The sequence below is a fragment of the Helicoverpa zea genome, chromosome 11 (genome assembly GCF_022581195.2).
Source record: "Helicoverpa zea isolate HzStark_Cry1AcR chromosome 11, ilHelZeax1.1, whole genome shotgun sequence".
Classification (NCBI taxonomy): domain Eukaryota; kingdom Metazoa; phylum Arthropoda; class Insecta; order Lepidoptera; family Noctuidae; genus Helicoverpa; species Helicoverpa zea.
This window is the reverse complement of record NC_061462.1, coordinates 500,890-518,984: the sequence shown is the minus strand read 5'-3', so window position 1 is coordinate 518,984 and position 18,095 is coordinate 500,890. Positions and strand designations below refer to the sequence as shown.

Genomic DNA, 18,095 nt, shown 5'->3' with positions numbered 1-18,095 from the left:
GGGTGTAGTCCAAGATAGGAGCCTGTTACAACCAGTTAAGATTGTCAGTTTTACCAGACGTTATCGCGAAGCCAGGTCAATGACCCCTTGTTGGTAATCAAGTACTTTTTTCACTTAATTTCGGGGGAAGTCTGATAACGGATTTGATAAATTTAAATCTGTTTAAAAGGCTTTCACTGAATCTAGATAGCTTAGTGTTTGAAATTCGTTTTGGGTGAATAAAGTTGAAACCTTAAGGATTAGCCATTTAATACCACTAAGGCAGATAAATAGAAAATTATCGTTGTGCAAAGTTTCGAAAGCTTTTTTGTTAAAAACCTATTATAAAGTTTTTTCAAAAAGTTAGCACCGTAGTTATAAAAGTTACAATTGGTGAAAAAAATATGTTAATTATTCTAAGGAATACTGAACTTTTTAAAACCTTTCTTCAAGGAGGCTTCTACCCACTACCTGTCAATAATACATTTGGGCTGTTAGCACTAAGTAACCACTGTTATGCTCATCATGAAACCTTTCAGGACATAATGGTTTTCAAGTAAAAATAAATATTCCCTAATCATTAACTACCCAAGTATTCTAAAACCTTTTCTAAAGAAACGTACAAAAAAAAAACCGTAGAATTCTTCCAAAGGAAATGTAACTCTAATGAAATCCGAGGTCATTCACCTCCGCTGAAGAAGATTTAATTCAGTGCCCATTGAACTGAACAAATCCACTGAAAGGTGTCATTATATGAATGTTTACACATAGAAAATATAATAACATGTCGTAAAACACAGATATTTCGGCGGCCATCATAAATCTTATCGAATGATCGAGACCAACGATTTTGAATGGAACCTAGGTAATTTTTTCGTAATAAAAACTGAATAAATTGTTTGTGATCGCTTGTGGTTCTGTACCTATCTAAACCGCTTTAAGTCGATATTCTTTTAACTCGTTTTTGACCGATAAATTAACAAATTATAAATTTTGTAAAACAAATGCATCTAATGTATAAAGCAGGAGGGTCTGTTTGTACATATGTTTACATGAAAACTTTTATCCCAGAAACTGCTACCCCGATGTGGAAAATTATTTCATTGTTAGATGGGCTATTTATCTAGGGAACATGGTGTTATTTCCATAGAAAGCGGATGAACGTGCTAGCAGAATTTTAGTTCAATTTGAATTAGCTACCGTCACATTTTTAGTTACACAACTACCTAAATAAATGGTCACTTTTTAACAGTACCACGGAATCCCAAAACCGCAGGTCGGTGTACTGCCAACAATAGGATATTAAGGTTGTATTTCAAGTCACACTTTATTGCAGCACCCCTAACAAAAATACCAGCACTTTATTATAGACTTCCGCTATCAACCGTTTTATTACAATTTCATAGATAACAGTTTGTAATCGAGGTTTTATTTAGGAGTCTTTTATTATTAGTCTATAATTATAGTGACCCTATATTGCCCTTTTGTAAAGCATTGAACTCGGAAAACTCGGGCTGGTTAAAATAATTCCGGATTTTTTGGCCAGTATTAGAATTTCATTTTAACGTAACATAAACAAATTATTGTCTATGACCTTTTGATAATGTCAGATTTGAGGTAGTAATATCTCATTTATTATAGTTTGTTTCTAATATTATAAAGGTGAATAGTTTATTTCATTAGGCTTGGATAAACTAGCCCGTTCCAGGAAATTCTGTCAGATTTAAAAGGTAATTCATTGTTAGATAACCTATCTTTTGGTTAGACCTATAGACTATCCGGATGCAAGAATTGGTATCAAAACTATGAGCAAAAGTTTATTAATAATATAAAATAATATAAGGTGCTTTAATATTACCTGCCAGGACTTGAATGGGGGGTAGTATTGCGTTTTTAGATTACAATAGTGAAGATAAATAATTGATTATTTGTCATATTTTTTTTCATACAAAAAAAAAGACGTATAAATTTGACTTAATTTATTAGTTTAACCATCCAGTAGAGTTGCGCGTTGCCACTCTTGCAGAACGGATAGAAAGAGATAGCAGTTGTTTTCATTGACGAAGCGACACTACGCGCGTAATTTGTGAACCACGTTATGCAGAGTAGAGCCAATGTTAATTTAACTTGTTTAATGTCTCAAATTGACTGTTCCGGGGAACGAAATTCTTTCACTATTGTAATCTATAAACGCAATACTACCCCCCATTCAAGTCCTGGCAGGTAATATTAAAGCACCTTATATATGAAGTTTATAATTTTAATATGTGCTAAAATGACGCCCACGTGTACTTACACGAATGCAAAGTACATTGCACTTTAGGTACCTTCTGTCAAACCAAGCAAGCCAAAATACCTAAGGTTTCATACACATAGCTTAAAACAAAACAGCTACGGAGAAATTGGAAATACCCGATTCTACTTTGATGTAGTCAATCATTGAACAGTTTACACAATCAGTGCATACCGTGTATTCAGACGGTAGACTAACGTCGGTTCGCAATTGAAGTTCTGCAGACAAACATCTTTCCTTCAATCGGCTACATAGTTCTGAAGTTAGATGGAAATAGATCTATTGTTATGTGTGTACGTAGGTATACACATGGCTTTAGAAAAAAAATAATATTTAATAATTAAAAAAAAGCATTTTTAAGACTAAAGAACATAATAATCGGCAGTAAGAAGGGAAGCACAAAGCAGCCCCGAGTCTGAAAGTTGGTGATTGATACACCCGCACATCAGAGAGCACTTTAATGTCGGTTCTACTCCTGATCTTTCTCCGGTCGTGTTGGATTACCGTATCATCGGGATATGAGAGTGTAGCTGTGTCGCAGTTCTGCGCAGCTGGTTAATCTCCTTATACATGTAAGAACAACTGCCATGACTGATAATCCTCTGGGATGGTAGTAGGTATTAAAAGGGAAGGCACGGCCATGGCGTCTCCAGTTGGTCAAATGATCTAAGAGTGTGTTTCATTCAATATAAACGACTTCGAAGACTCGATGTCCGATCGATCCGTCGAATATGTGTCAAACCATTACCTTTGTACTGTTACATTGTCGATAGCCGTAATTGAGGTAATTTGAACTAGATTTTTCAAATTACTCGAGTTGTTATAGTTAATATATTGTGGAATAAAGAGTCAGGGTAAAGCTGTTTCTAGGACAAGTTTTCCGAGCAGAAAAGTTAAGAAGAGTATTTCTATTGATTTTTTAAATTCTGTGAAATAATGGAGTTGTTCTTTGATGTGCACTCAATCGAAATGTTTCGTTGTGATTTCGGGGAAACAATCAAAAATGTACAGAATAATATTGTTTTGTAATAATTTTATGAAGTATGTAGTAAAATATTAAAAATTCATTTCTCGGAATAGAGGAAAAAAATAAGGCTAGAAAAATATTTTATTAATGCCAATAAAACATTCCTGTAAAATAACTTGTTGCTAATAGCGATTTTACCATGAGTTTCACGTTCGCTGATTTTGTCGCGCGTATTCATTACCTTTTTCTGCGATAAAAAACTGTTTCGCAATTTCAGGTGTTATTGTTTGTAGGTACAACTACCGTCAGTTGACAATTGTTCGTTCAAGATCTCGTATAATGACGGACCGAGCGTTGCTGCGTGAAAGAACCGAGCGGTGAATCCCCCAGTGTGTAAGTTCTATAAGCTATTCAAACCAGACAAAAGATACGCCTATTCACCAATTATACAAGTCCTAATTACTTCTAAAGCTTCCTTTCATAAGAAGACATAACAATTGAGAACAACTAATTAACACAATACCCTACAGAATATTGACTCTTATCTTTACTAATATCTTAAATACGAATATCATTTTGTTACGCTTTCATGCTAAAATAGACATACAGATTAAAAATGAAATTCATTACAAGCATAGTGATATAATATGATACTTTGGAGTGAGATGTAGGCTACTTTTTATCGCGGTATTGGAAATCGTTTCCTCGGAACGCTGTTAAAACTGTAGGAAATCGCTACGAAATTCAAAATTAACTAAGCATAATATGAAGTCTAAATATTAGGAAAAAATAAGCCCACATACATTTACTTATACGTAGGAAGTAAATACGCGGGTGAAGTCGCAAGTAAAACCTAGTGTCACTATATAAACGCAATTATTTCGCTTCAATACACACAGACGGACACGTGAATCCAGACTATATCCTGTCGTTTGCACTCAAAACGATCTTGCAAGGTATGACCTTGTCCTTAGATACAGTCGGATACAATCCTAGTTTATACAGGAGGTACTCGCGTTTTGTATAGTAAACGAACGAATTTTAGTTCTTATCAAATACACTACTCATATTTTAAGGAAATTTTACAAAAAGATTCTAAAATTCGAATGTTTTTACTGTTGTTTTTAACACACCATGGAAATTTATTATACAGGAAAACACAAATCAGCTAATTATAGGTATAAAGCTTTCAGATTTAATAAGTTTATGCAAAAGTAACGAATTTAGAGTAAAACGACTGAATATACTATAGAAATAGATTGAAATGCATATTTTTATTGAACTCTAGAAAATATTATAGGGTAATTCATATCTTAGATGTTACAGTTTAACATCGCTCAGAGTACATACAACTGCATTTATTTCACAAACATTTCACACTTTTAGTTACCCAACACTATAATCAAGTATGCTGTAACAGTTCACCGGCTTCGAACCCTGACCTTCCCGTCGCTAGGCAACATCTTATTAGCTCACAGACTAATTAAGATATCGAAACCGAACCCAGACTGGAGCGACACTCTTAATTACTTAACGTAGTCTAACTAGTCTTAGTTTAAAGTTCAAGCTTATATAACTATTGTTTAAAGGATCTCGTGTTTAAGGAATAGCCCTCAGAAAATATTATATATAAATATAATTATATACTAATACACATCTTCTATAATATAAAAATGAATCGCAAAATGTGTTGGTAAGCGCATAACTCAATAACGCCTGGACCAATTTGGCTAATTCTTTTTTTGTTGTGTTTGTTATTGTCAGGAGAAGGTTCTTATGAAAAAAAAAATAGGGTAAAGTAGAGAAGTCAGTTGACGGGAGCGAAGCCGCGGGCAAAAGCTAGTTTTATATAAAACATCTTATAACTGGACTATATAAATTCTTATTTTTGAAACATCGCTGTTTTATGGTACAACATTAGAGTCCGAAATTCATTTTGTCCATTCATGCTAGTCCTTCTAAAGTTCTGACCTTCAAAAACTATAATATCTAATTCGCAATCGCTACTATGTACTGCAGGTGGTTGGTATGATTCATTACCACATGTTAGCTTTGTAACATCAAACATCGCTCCCACTTTATGCAAACATACTGATTTCAATATTAATTGCCCTTGAACATTTTATTTCATACTCCGATACGATTAATATGTACGAGTATGAAACGCTAACTCTTTTACTAGGCTTGCATTTTCGATAACCTTCCAATTTGCCTACAAACTATTCTTCATTAAAAATTTTAAACAAAGCAATTTGTATCTTATGTCTAAAGCAATAAAGTTTATCGGAAGTGCAGTATATCGCATGTCTGTGCGTTCCTCAAAATGCACATGCGTCGCGCGGGCCTACGCCGCCGTAGCTCGTAGCGCTACGACGGGCAGACGGCGCGCGAACGCCAAACCAACCGCGCGTAGACCTGCTACGAACCGGCGCGCCCAACCCACGGAACTTTTCATACTTTTCTAATGGAACATTTGGAGTTTACGTTTTCGTGTGCTGTGAATAAATATTTGTTTAATTTGATTTGCTAACTTTTGGTGTGTGAAAGAATGTTAAATAGATAAGAATTAACTTAGTGTTGTGTGAATTAATTTGGTACGAATTTGAAGTAATTGTTGACAGTTTTTAAAGTGTTATTTTGCGGAAATGTCATATTGAGAGATGGCACCTTTAAGGATTCCTTCGGGTGATTTTATGAGTGAAGATGGATATTATAACTACTCGACGCAGGGGAGCCAGGAGGTGCGGCACCACTGGCGGCACCACAACCACTCGCACATGAGGGAGGCTCACAGACACAATATGGTGGATATGCTGTCCAACTCTATCATGGAGGCGATGAACAGTAAATTCGTGCCTGATAACAGCGTGCTGCCGGACCTGGAGCCGCTGTCCACGCACATGGAGGGCGCGATGCTGGAGCGGCACCCGCTGCGGATGAACGTCACGCTGAACCGGTCAGACCTGGGGCCCATCCCTGACGAGTTCATGTACCGGCACGGCGGAGCCATGACCGCGGTGTACTGCGCCGCCTACCTGCTGGTGTTCCTCGTGGGGCTGGTGGGGAACTGCTTCGTGATCGCGGTCGTCTACCGCTCGCCGCGAATGAGGACTGTGACCAACTTCTTTATCGTGAACCTTGCTGTGGCGGACATTCTGGTGATCGTGTTCTGTCTGCCAGCCACGCTGATGTCCAACATATTTGTCCGTGAGTACCTAGCTTATATATTGTATTTTATGCTGAACTGCTAAACGATTTGGCAAAACTTCAAGAGATTGGGCGTCAATTGAATGGAAAACTAAATGTTTTATATACGATGGTTATTTATGTTGTAGTTCTCATTCAAAATAGAAGATAAATTCGTATTTTTGCTATGTAATTACGTTATGGGTATCATGATGATTTTTTTTACATTTAAAATATCCATAACTTTTAAATAATAATTTTTGAACAACATTGTTGTTTGATTAATCCAGCTTATATAACGTGGCCTTTAAAAATAAATAAAACAAAACAGGCGTATGATTAGCAAGAATGAAAACGAATCGACTGGAACGCAAGCTCGTAAATCAACCATATAGTCCTTTATGTGAAACAAAAAGTTGCTACTTTTATTGTGCGTAATTAATTAATTTGGCTAACATACGTCACGGTGTGAACACGTCTAAATGCCTGAGTTACATTGTGTTCCAGATATATTTTTTCACATGAAAACACAAAGCTTTTCTCTTTTGATTTTTATTTTATGACCACCTACATTTTTTCCCTGGTTTCTGCCATATGTTCAGAGAAGATTTTTTCATACCCGGAAAATAGGTAGATTATAATGATCCCCAAGGTCATGTTTACTTCCGTACTAAATATTATCTGAACTCGTCTAGGAGTTTTCGTGTTTTGTAGTTAGCAGAAAATTTTATTTGTTTTCGAAGCGATTGAGGTTTAAAATAATATCGAAGTGTTTGCTCTTTTTAAGAAAAAATCTTTTATTCTGAAGGAGTGTACTTATGACATTGACACTATGGAATAGTTTTTATATTGAGTTTATCGATTTAAAATCTTGACCTTGAAACGTTTTAATCAATTGAAGTTTCTAAAGAAGTACATAGTTTAAGTATCTATGATATTACATGTATGGTATTGTTTTTCCAGAAATAATATTTTTATGGGTGTATTTTTTTGGGTATTATTATTATTATACAGGTAAAAACAACTCGAACATTGATTTTTATGGCTACTTTAACATAGTTAAATGACGCACCAAATTGTTTAGTTATATACACTAATATATAACTTCGAAGGTGTTTCAAAATATGGCAAGATTATTTTATAATTTATTTTAACTTTACTTCAAAGAGCTTTATTTAAGTACGCAGTAAGTATAAAATACGCAATTTCTTTACAAATGACAAAGAACAAAAGATGATTGTATTACCTGTTATTGATTTGTATCGTTTATTGTATTGCGAAGGAAAATTACGTTGTTGATTTAATTATGTGTTCCGAGTTTGTCGGCGAAGGTGAGTGCTGTAAATTGAACAGATGGTAAGTTCCTGTGTTATAAGATATAAGCCTTATAACTATACAACATGTAACGTAATTAACGCACACCCTCAAACACCCCAATTAGAATATTATGTTATAATCATAATACATATACTGAATTTTTAATTTAACATGTATATGCATTGTTATTTACTAAATTAGTTATACCAATTCTTGGAGAACTTTTTGGTCATACTACTACGCACGTAAATATCGCGCCGCGCGCCGCTCGACTCGACACAACGTAACGAAACTACGGAAAAAGCCGACAATACACGAAGTCTTATTACTTTGAGTTACGGTCTATTTGAATTTGTTTTGACTGTACAGGGTTAATGTGACAATAATTTCGGTAGTTTTAATTATTTTTGGGATAAAAAATTACCTATATTAAAAATGATATAAATCGATTCAGTAAACGATTCTGAACAAACTAATTTCAGGATGTGCGTTAATTAAGTTACATGTTGTATATACCGAGTTGTATATATGGAAGTGTAGAATATTTTTTAAATTCTGATTTGATTAAAATGTCGTATCTTTTACTTATCGAATATAGTAAGTACTTGCGAGGTTTATCAACTTTTTTTTTTTCAAAATATAATTTTCAGTACTTCGACGCACAACAGCGCCCTTGTTATTTTATTTACGAGATTTCATTCAGTTAAAAATTACTGAAACTATTTTTATTAAATTAGTAAAACCAGCTGGGTAATTTAGCTAATGGAGTGATGAGCATTCATAATTATGTTTTTCATGAACTCTGCCAGAGTTTATGTTGCTGATCCTGAATAAATGAGAATAAAAAAATTCGTTTTGATGATTTATAATTAGAAAACATAACTAATTCAGTATTCATAATATTAGGTGTGTTATATTAGCCTATGGCATTGGTGAAATAAAAAGCCTACTTGTCATGTGAAACCTTGGCCAGTAAATATATGAGCTAATTTCAGACCCTCTGAAAAGAATCGCTTTCGTAAAATCATTGAAGTGTCGAGATAACAGATGACGTTAGATTTAGATATTAAACCGCAATTTGCAATATATTTTTCGTTGTTTTAAGAATTTATGTTGAATGTTATGTAGAAGGTTATAATTTGGCGGCATTTTATAAAGTGCTCGAGTACAAAATTATACTAATGAGTTGGAGTTTTTGAGGTATCTAGGTGTATTCAGAAATATATTATTAAGTGATGCTCATTTTTACAGTGTCAGTGATATTTTTTTATCTGCTTACTGCGAGTTCACTTGCGTTTTGAAGATACTACTTCCCGTCCTTAAATAACAACGCTACCTATCTCCTTACTATATCTTCGTATGTACTCATTCAATAGTTTTACCGTGTTAGCGTAATTGAACTTTCGCATTCATAAATATGTACGTAAAAATTACATAGCATACTTGAATAGTAAACTGAGTTTGAGTCTGTAGTCTATTGTACAACTACAACAAACATTAAGATTAAATCACTACTACGGTTAAGCCTCGATTTAGTAATAGTTTGAGAGGGGGAGGGGAAGGGGAAAGGGAGTTTATTTAATGGTTCCTAGGAAACCTTATCTCGTCTGGGGTAGGTTTACGTAGAGGGTAGCCTAGTGGGCTATAGTCAGTGGGATCGACTTCCCGTCTAGACAGTCCTTGAATAGTGGACTCATTTAGTATGCCTGGTGGGTATACTTAGAGTTCTTAGACGAATTGCAGTGGTTTAGAGGTTGGTGAATGAGCACAGGATCAGCATTTGGTGCAAATTAATTTGTTTTTTTTTTTGCAATCCATTTTCTTTTCTTGAAAGTCATTGAATATGTCACGGAAAATAACAAGATTCGTAAGTTTATCAATTTACTAGGAAGTTTATAAACTTTCGCAAGATTCTAAACTGGAGATAAATTGTAATATTTTACGTCTACATTTTCGTAAATTGATAAACTTACTGAACTCACTCGTAAAATAATAAGTAAGCAGTAACCAAACGCTACGCGCTATTTCCTTCGAAAATGTGGACGTAAAATATTACAATTTATCTCCCGTTTAGAATCTTATGAAAGTTTATGAACTTCCTAGTAAATTGATAAACTTACGGATCTTGTTATTTACCGGTGATAAATATATTATCCTTCTTCCTAGCATTAGTTTAGTCTTAGAATATGGATAACATTGAAAAACATCGTACAAATCGTAACACAATCTGAAACGGGCAATCTGCCTTGAGCTGATATCTAATTTGGATGAAAACAAAAATCTTATTTAATTTACAGTCATACTCATAACGCCTTTGCTTAGCAATGGGCACTCGCTACGTTCTTCTAGGAACATAGTTTTTGCGTTTGTTTACTAAACATGTTGAGGGCGACAAACTAACAAGCGTTGACGCGCGTCGTTACAGACATTCATATTTGGCTTTCGCCTTCGATTTACAAATAAACAATATTGTATGAAACAATGTAAATAAAATACATTATTAAATTCGCAGCTAAAACAAAAACCTTGAACCTTAATTTCCACTCAGTTCATAATATTTATCTCCACACCAGTATTCGCACAAAATATAGACACCATTTACAACCAAAAACGATTTCGTTCAGTTATTTACAATCCTCTCGAGCATTAAGTCAATACACTGCAAGTCCTGAGAATACAAATAAAATAATGCAAGAACAAATATGAAAAGCAAAAACGTACCACAATGGGCTAATATTTGAATTCCCATTAAAAGGGACTTGTTCAATCGACTGCACTTGGGCTATTGTCTGCATCTCTTAAGTCAAACAAGTACAGATGTTTTGTCTCACAAAAGCGGGTGAAATACACTTGTGTGTGTGAATGTGTGAGCACGTTGTGATTGTGTGAGTCGGCGACTTGACCACTCCTGATCGCTTCTGAGCTTACGCATACAAGGACAATGTGCATGTACATATACACACACACATGTACGGTTTAACAGCTTTCGTGAGATGACAATACAAAGATACTGCCATTTTTTTGCTTGAAGGTGGCTGGGTTACAAAATAAAACAATACTTTTGTATTTCAGATAGAATTTCAGAGCTTGGGGCGATGCAAACAATGCCTTCAGTGAATTGAATCCTACGAGAATCGATTTACATTTTCGTAACTTATAGAAGCTAATATCTATATATAGTTAGTGCAGTTTTCCGTATCAAATACTTTGATATAATATTGTCGAGATGATTGCATAACCGATTACGCCAACAAAGTTGTATTACTTAATTGAATATACCTAATATATACCTAATACTTAATTGAAATTGAACATCAATATATTGAATAGTGGAGATGGAACTTTTGTGTGGAGACTGGCATAATTACCCGCCGACGTTTTTAATTTTTATCTTTGTGCATGGCTTCATATTCTACAAGTTTAGATCTATTGATACACTTAAGAGGATGGAATAATACTGAAATAATCAAGAAGTGACTCGATTGATTGAAGGTTGAGTCATCTTTTAAGTCTTTTTAGAGGTATTTTGATTTATTCTACACTTATTTCATAAAGCTGAAGAGTTTGTTTGCTTGAAAGCGCTCATCTCAAAAACTATTATTCTGTTAGCCCAATTAAGGCCAGTCTCAAGGAAGGCTGTGTTACTTTCATCCGGATGCCTGGAGTAGCTCATTCAGGACGCGGGTGAAAATAGTGGCGAGTGCTTGTCATTTTGAAAAAGTAAAATAAACGAAATCATTTTATTTTACAAAAATAAATGAATTCAACATACTGAGTGAAGAATTAAAATGATGAGTGCTAAAATACTTCGGTTATACGTTTTCACAGCCACAAAGTCAAGTGCGAAAAGGGTTTAACTGGAGATGATATAAGACCAACACTTGTCTCGCATAATAATATTACTTGTCATGTAAATTATTTTAACAATGGACAGAGGCTTTTAATAACTTTGGCAAACTTATTTACTTTGCTGGGTTAGTGTTTTCAGTTTTAAATGCTGGATCGATAGCGAGATTTCACAAAAAATATTCGGGAACAAAAAATATTTCCGCACTGGCGCGAGTCCATTGGTTTGTGCAAGTGCGTCGATTGAATTGTGTGTTCGTGCACAAAGGTTTCGCAAACATTTTAGAAACGTAGGTACTTACTCACGCTGCTTCATTTTTGTTATTTTTTGTAATTTATTGCAGCTTGCAACATTTTAGTGTCTAAAGAAACTTTATAAAATGTAGGCTGATGAATTGGGAATCAATTTTAGATGTTAGGGCAAAAGAGAAATTTGATTATGGGACCTAACCTTTTCATGCATTAAACGATCAGATATGACAAAGTCGAAATTCGTTTGAACATTCAACACTGAACGTACTCAATATTATCTACTGACATTAGGTTTTTGCTTTCAAAATATACGTGATGTAGGTGAAATAATTTTATCGACGTTTGTAATTTCAGTGCTATCAAAGCATAATAATGCCTTTAGTAGTCTGTCATATGCAAAATTCCGCTTAATTATCTAGATTTTGCCTTTGACCTTGAGCGTAAGTCTAAATACAATTACATACCCAAACTTAACATATAGTTATGTTCAGAATGAATTCAAACTCGGTCCTAACTAGCTAACTCTCCCAATTAGCAGCCAGTTACACGGACCTTGCAGTAAAATGGCTAGTTTATACCCACTAGTGTATAAATCTAGTCTTGAAAATGAAACTTTGTAAAACTTCGCTCGATAGAAAATAAAATAAGATTTACGGTCGAGTGGTTTGAACGGAGCATCGATTTTGAATGTATTCGGAATTCGAATTTTATGTTAGTAATTGAAACTAGTGTTTGGGAGTCAGCGATTAGGCAGTAGTTTTTGAACGTTAACACCTCGTTATAAAATGGAGTGTTTAAAAGTAAAAGATTTTCCGACCACTCATCATCCTTCGAGCCTTTTTCCCAATCATGTTGGGGTCGGCTTCCAGTCTAACCGGATTCAGCTGAGTACCAGTGCTTTACAAGAAGCGACTGCCTATCTGACCTCCTCAACCCAGTTACCCGGGCAACCCGATACCCCTGGCTAGACTGGTGTCAGACTTACTGGCTTCTGACTACCCGTAACGACTGCCAAGTATGTTCAATGACAGCCGGGACCTACAGTTTAACGTGCCATCCGAAACACAGCCAATGATGTCTAAGATATACTTAGAAAGTACATACAAACTTAGAAAAGTTGCAATGGTACTTGCCTGACCTGGGATCGAACCCGCGCCCTCATACTTGAGAGGTTGGTCCTTTACCCACTAGGCCACTACGACTATTCCGACCACTTAGTTTCTGAAATAAGCACTTTCAACCAAACAAAACCTTAGCTTATTAATATTAGTTATACTTAGCTTAGTAATTAGTGCAGTCATTGAAGCGAAAAATACGGTCTAACCTCCGAATTTTTTTACTGTGAACCGATTTGCATGAAATTTTGGTATTAGGTTCATCTTACCCTTAACTTCAAAAGTGAATATGATTTGAACTCCGCCACCCCCCCTGGGGGCGGTTGACACCCCTTCTTTGGGGTGAATATTTTTTTTGCAAAATAATCTCGGATATCGATAGAAGACCTAATTTTAAGCTAAAGTTGTCTTTAAAGTTTAAAAAAAAATCCAATACTTTTCAAGTTATTGGCAATTGAAAATTCCCAATTTTTCACGTTTTTCATCGGTTTTTTGCAAATATCTCCAAAAATATAGGTTTTATCGAAAATTTATAAGAACAAAATTGTAGCAGGTAAAACAACGAACAATATGTTTTTTTATAAAAGGTCCTAAGTGCAATATTAAGCTAGATATTAAAGATCAAAGCCGTTTTTTATTTTGTCTGAAATTTAATCGACGTAGTTTATGCCATCTATTATTTTAGTAAGTTGATCAATTTACCAGTTTTATTATTTTCCGGTGACATATATACACATTACAATAGTTGTGACTCTTTATTATACTGCCTACTTTCACATTGCCCCAAATATTGACACTCCGAAGTTTTCAGTTACTAAGTAGAAAAAAATATGACAAGTTTTTGGACCGTAACTCCTTCAATTTTCATGCTATCACAATTTATAAAAAACCACTGTAAAAGTAATTAAGAGAGCTACAACATCCATCATTGCAATATATAGTAAAGAACTTTTTTCTAAAACGGTGAAGGGTTAAAGTGCTTAAGAGAGGCTGTGATTGCGCTGCCACGCGCTCTTTAAACAATCATATCTCCGTCAATTTTTGTTCGACAGAAAAAACAAACAAACCAAATTGTTTGTCTGAAAAATACCTAATTTTTTTGTCAGTACACTTTTATACGTATCTGTCGTAATTTTTGAGATGTGGGTTTTTCTTTAATTTGAAATTTTGTTCTTTTCGTTAATCGTGACTTTTTTTTTTAAATATCTGTCCTGAAGCAGCCAAACTGATACTATCTATCAAACTCTTCATAATAAAGTTAATCCTAGGCGGAATACGATTAATTTTAATTTTTGTGGAAATGGCACTTATGAAACCCATTGATTTAAAAGAAAAAATATAAGATGCTCCCCTTATTTGCAATACAGCTCACTTATTTAACGTGCAAAAGACTTTTAATAGTACTCATCTTAAAGCTTATTTCAAGCACTACAAAACCCATTTGTATTCGAATGCATAAAATGCATCTACTCGCCGCTACATGGCATTGACCACAACGATTAAATTTCAAACAAAATAAAAAACGGCTTTGATCTTTAATATCTAGCTTAATATTGCACTTAGGACCTTTTATAAAAAAACAAATTGTTCGTTGTTTTACCTGCTACAATTTTGTTCTTTATAAATTTTCGATAAAACCTATATTTTTGGAGATATTTGCAAAAAACCGATGAAAAACGTGAAAAAACTGCGAATTTTCAATTGCCAATAACTTGAAAAGTATTGGATTTTTTTTAAAACTTTAAAGACAACTTTAGCTTAAAATTAGGTCTTCTATAGATATCCGAGGTTATTTTGCAAAAAAAATATTCACCCCAAAGAAGGGGTGTCAACCACCCCCAGGGGGGGTGGCGGAGTTCAAATCATATTCACTTTTGAAGTTAAGGGTAAGATGAACCTAATTCCAAAATTTCATGCAAATCGGTTCACAGTAAAAAAAATCGTAGCAATAATGCTTCAATGACTGCACTAAATGCATTTTTGGTGTTAAATGTATTTTGTTTCAATAGTAGAATAGTTCTGAACGGAGCATCGACTTCAAATGGATTCAGAATTCTAACTTTGCAGTGGAATCTCGTGATTGGATGCTATTTGTTTTTATTCAAGCAAAGTTGGTCGAAATCGTTTAGAAACGAATTCTAAATAATTTTGCAAAAGTGGGTTGTTTAAGCAAAGTATAACTGTTGATCTTTGACCCCATTTTAATTAATGCTAATATTTACTTAATATTATTTATTTATTTATATAAACTTCAATCGCTTAAGCAAAGTTTGTGGAAAAGATAATTTTAAATTGTAAAAAAAAGAAACTAACATTCAAGCTAACCGAGCTTGAATAATTGTTGCCCGGGTAATTGGGTTGAGAAGGTCAGATAGGCAGTCGCTTCTTGTAGAACACTGGTATTCAGCTGCACTAGTTAGACTGGAAGTCGACCCAAACATAGATGGGAAACGGCTACATAGTAGGCAGAAGATGATATCCAAGCTACACACATCTTCGTAAATCAAAATGTGCTCAACATAACAGATTTACCAAGAAAGCATAACTAAGTATAAACTCAAAGGGTTCCATGTTTCGCATAAACTGCGTAATTACACATCCTTGCATACAGCCGGGAACACGTCTGATATCAAAGTATGCGGTGACTGCGGAAATGTTCAGCGGAATGAACGCGAGTGTACGGACAACTATGTCCGTTGTATGTACAGACGGTGGCAGTGGCGTTAGAATGTATTTTTGATATATTATATTGTTTTTTTGTGTTTTAAGTTGTGGGATAGGATTTGTTTGTAGCTTAAAAGATTGTGTACAGATTGATAAGAAACAATAACTTAATATTTATTTCATGCTAATTCATCCTCCGAGCCTTTTTCCCAAACTATGTTGGGGTCGGCCTCCAGTCTAACCGGATGCAGCTGAGTACTAGTGCTTTACAAGGAGCGACTGCCCTGCCTGACCTCCTCAACCCAGTTACCCGGGCAACCCAATACCCCTTGGTTAGACTGGTGTCAGACTTACTGGCTTCTGACTACCCGTAACGACTGCCAAGGATGTTCTATGACAGCCGGGACCTATAGTTTAACGTGCCATCCGAAACACAGTCATTGGTGTCTAAGATATACTTAGAAAGTACATACAAACTTAGAAAAGTTCGTATTTCATGCTAATTGTCAAGTAAAATTCATACTTCGTCTTATTTACTCTTCTTTTCTTTTCATCCGTCGTCTTATTCCTTTTGGTATCTTTATTTCCACAAATTAGCCTCATTCAATAATAGCTACTTCATTGTTAAGTTCTCTTTAAGAAACTTTCTTAATAATTTCACCTACTGTTAGCTTTAAACTTACAAACTTTAGGCATATCATTCGACAATCTTAGTGTCGATAGCAAATATCGAGAGCCGAACTCATTACGTCTTCAATACTAAGTTTGACTTTTGTAAAGTTACATGAAGTTATACAGTTTTCTTTAGGATATTAAAGAGGCTTCGTTCAATAATTCTATCAATTTTGGGTTCCTCACGGTCGCAGTGGGCGTGTGATTTACATCGCTTTGACTGTATGAAGACTATGTGAAGAAGAATGTGTTTGTTGACTTTTATCGAAGTTATTTTATTTCATTTTGATGAAAAAAAGTAACCTTTGTTATTATGTGGTGCTTTACCAGCTATCTGTAGGATCTTTAACTCCCTTTCAGCTTAAGAGTTTTTTTTGTAAAATCCCTTAGGGAGGTATATATTGATAAGTATAGGGTTTTCCTAGCATGTATCATATCGACCAGACTTAACGCTCTTAACTTTGCCTAGAACCCTTTTTTTCCGTCACTCCATCTTATCAAAGAGCACTTTACACTACACTTGCCTCTTCAAGTCTCCCTAGACATATCAATCAACTCTTAGATTTAAATATCCTCCCTTGATACTTTTAATATTTAAAATTACACTGCTTGCAAATCTACTACCAAGTTATACCTACAGACATCCCAACAGGTTTGAATATTCAGTACAACGGATACCATTAAAGAAATTGACGTTTTTTTTTGCTAAACCTGTGCTGAAGATAATTTTAAATACTTGAGTTCCAGACTGTACTTCGTTACGTTCACCGTGGGATATTTAGAGAGAAGGTTTTAGCAATACCAACGTGCCATGTTTTGCGTCAACTATTCCGAATAGTTTTATATACGATACGGAATATTCTTGAACATAGGCCGAGTTGAGCTCTCTGCGGTAATCCCAGTTGACTAGCTGGAAAATAAAATAAAAAAACTGTATTTCTGTGTGACGATTTTTTATTATTAAAACTTGTGTGATATTTACGTTAAATATGAAGCTTACTAACTATAAATATATTCACCACCATCTGCTTATCCATACAGATTAAGTGAAAAGTCTGTTTTCGTACTTACGGTAAAAGATATGACATTGATTTTTTTGATATAAATACTTCCTTCATGTCGATAACTGCTTCATAACTTGTCTCGATCCAGTAATTGTTTAGATTACAAAAGTCTTTGCAAAATGTTTTAAAAGATGCTGTACCTAATTGGTGCCCACAAAATAAATCGAATTAACATTAAAGCATTTTCTAAGCCACAGTACCTTGTTAGAAATAACTCGGAGTCGGCAAACTTCGGCTAACTCCGTCAGTGTTCGTGAATCGGCTTCGTTTAGCGATTCTCTCACAATTAACATCAGCCATGGTACTCCAACTTGTCTGTCCGTGACAAGTTTGTTAAACAAGGCTTTATTTATTTTTCCATCTCTGTGTTCTATGGGGTCAGGTTAAGTTAGTATCCGTTTGCAGAAACAACTTCTCCTCCCCCCCCCCCGGATAACAAGTGGCGTATGTATTTTCTTAGTCTAGATAGACTTAGTCAGTTCAGAGATTATTATCAACTTTATCGAATCGATACAACCAATAAAATTTTAATACCGCATTAGCCCTATAAACGATAAGTTGATAAAATAGCCCTATAACAATTTAGATAGTACAAGTAAGACAGATTTATCCACATCGAGTTAGATCTTCTAATCCCATAGACAAGACCTTGATCTTCAGACATAGAAATAGAAAGATCAATACGAAGCCTAACGAGACTGTCTCGTTTTAAAATAACTGCGACACATCTGGAGATATAT

The 18,095-nt window shown here is 34.7% G+C and overlaps 1 protein-coding gene across 1 annotated transcript in view; it reads left to right on the top strand.

Annotated features, from left to right (window-relative positions):
• The first annotated feature begins 5,808 nt into the window (after nucleotides 1–5,808).
• Nucleotides 5,809–18,095, top strand: part of LOC124634601 (neuropeptide SIFamide receptor) — a 130,079-nt gene continuing 117,792 nt past the window's right edge. Inside the window, exon 1 of the mRNA XM_047170242.1 lies at nucleotides 5,809–6,446. Coding sequence (XP_047026198.1) covers nucleotides 5,900–6,446 — 547 coding nt within the window. The 5' untranslated portion in view covers nucleotides 5,809–5,899. The remainder of the gene's footprint in view (nucleotides 6,447–18,095) is intronic.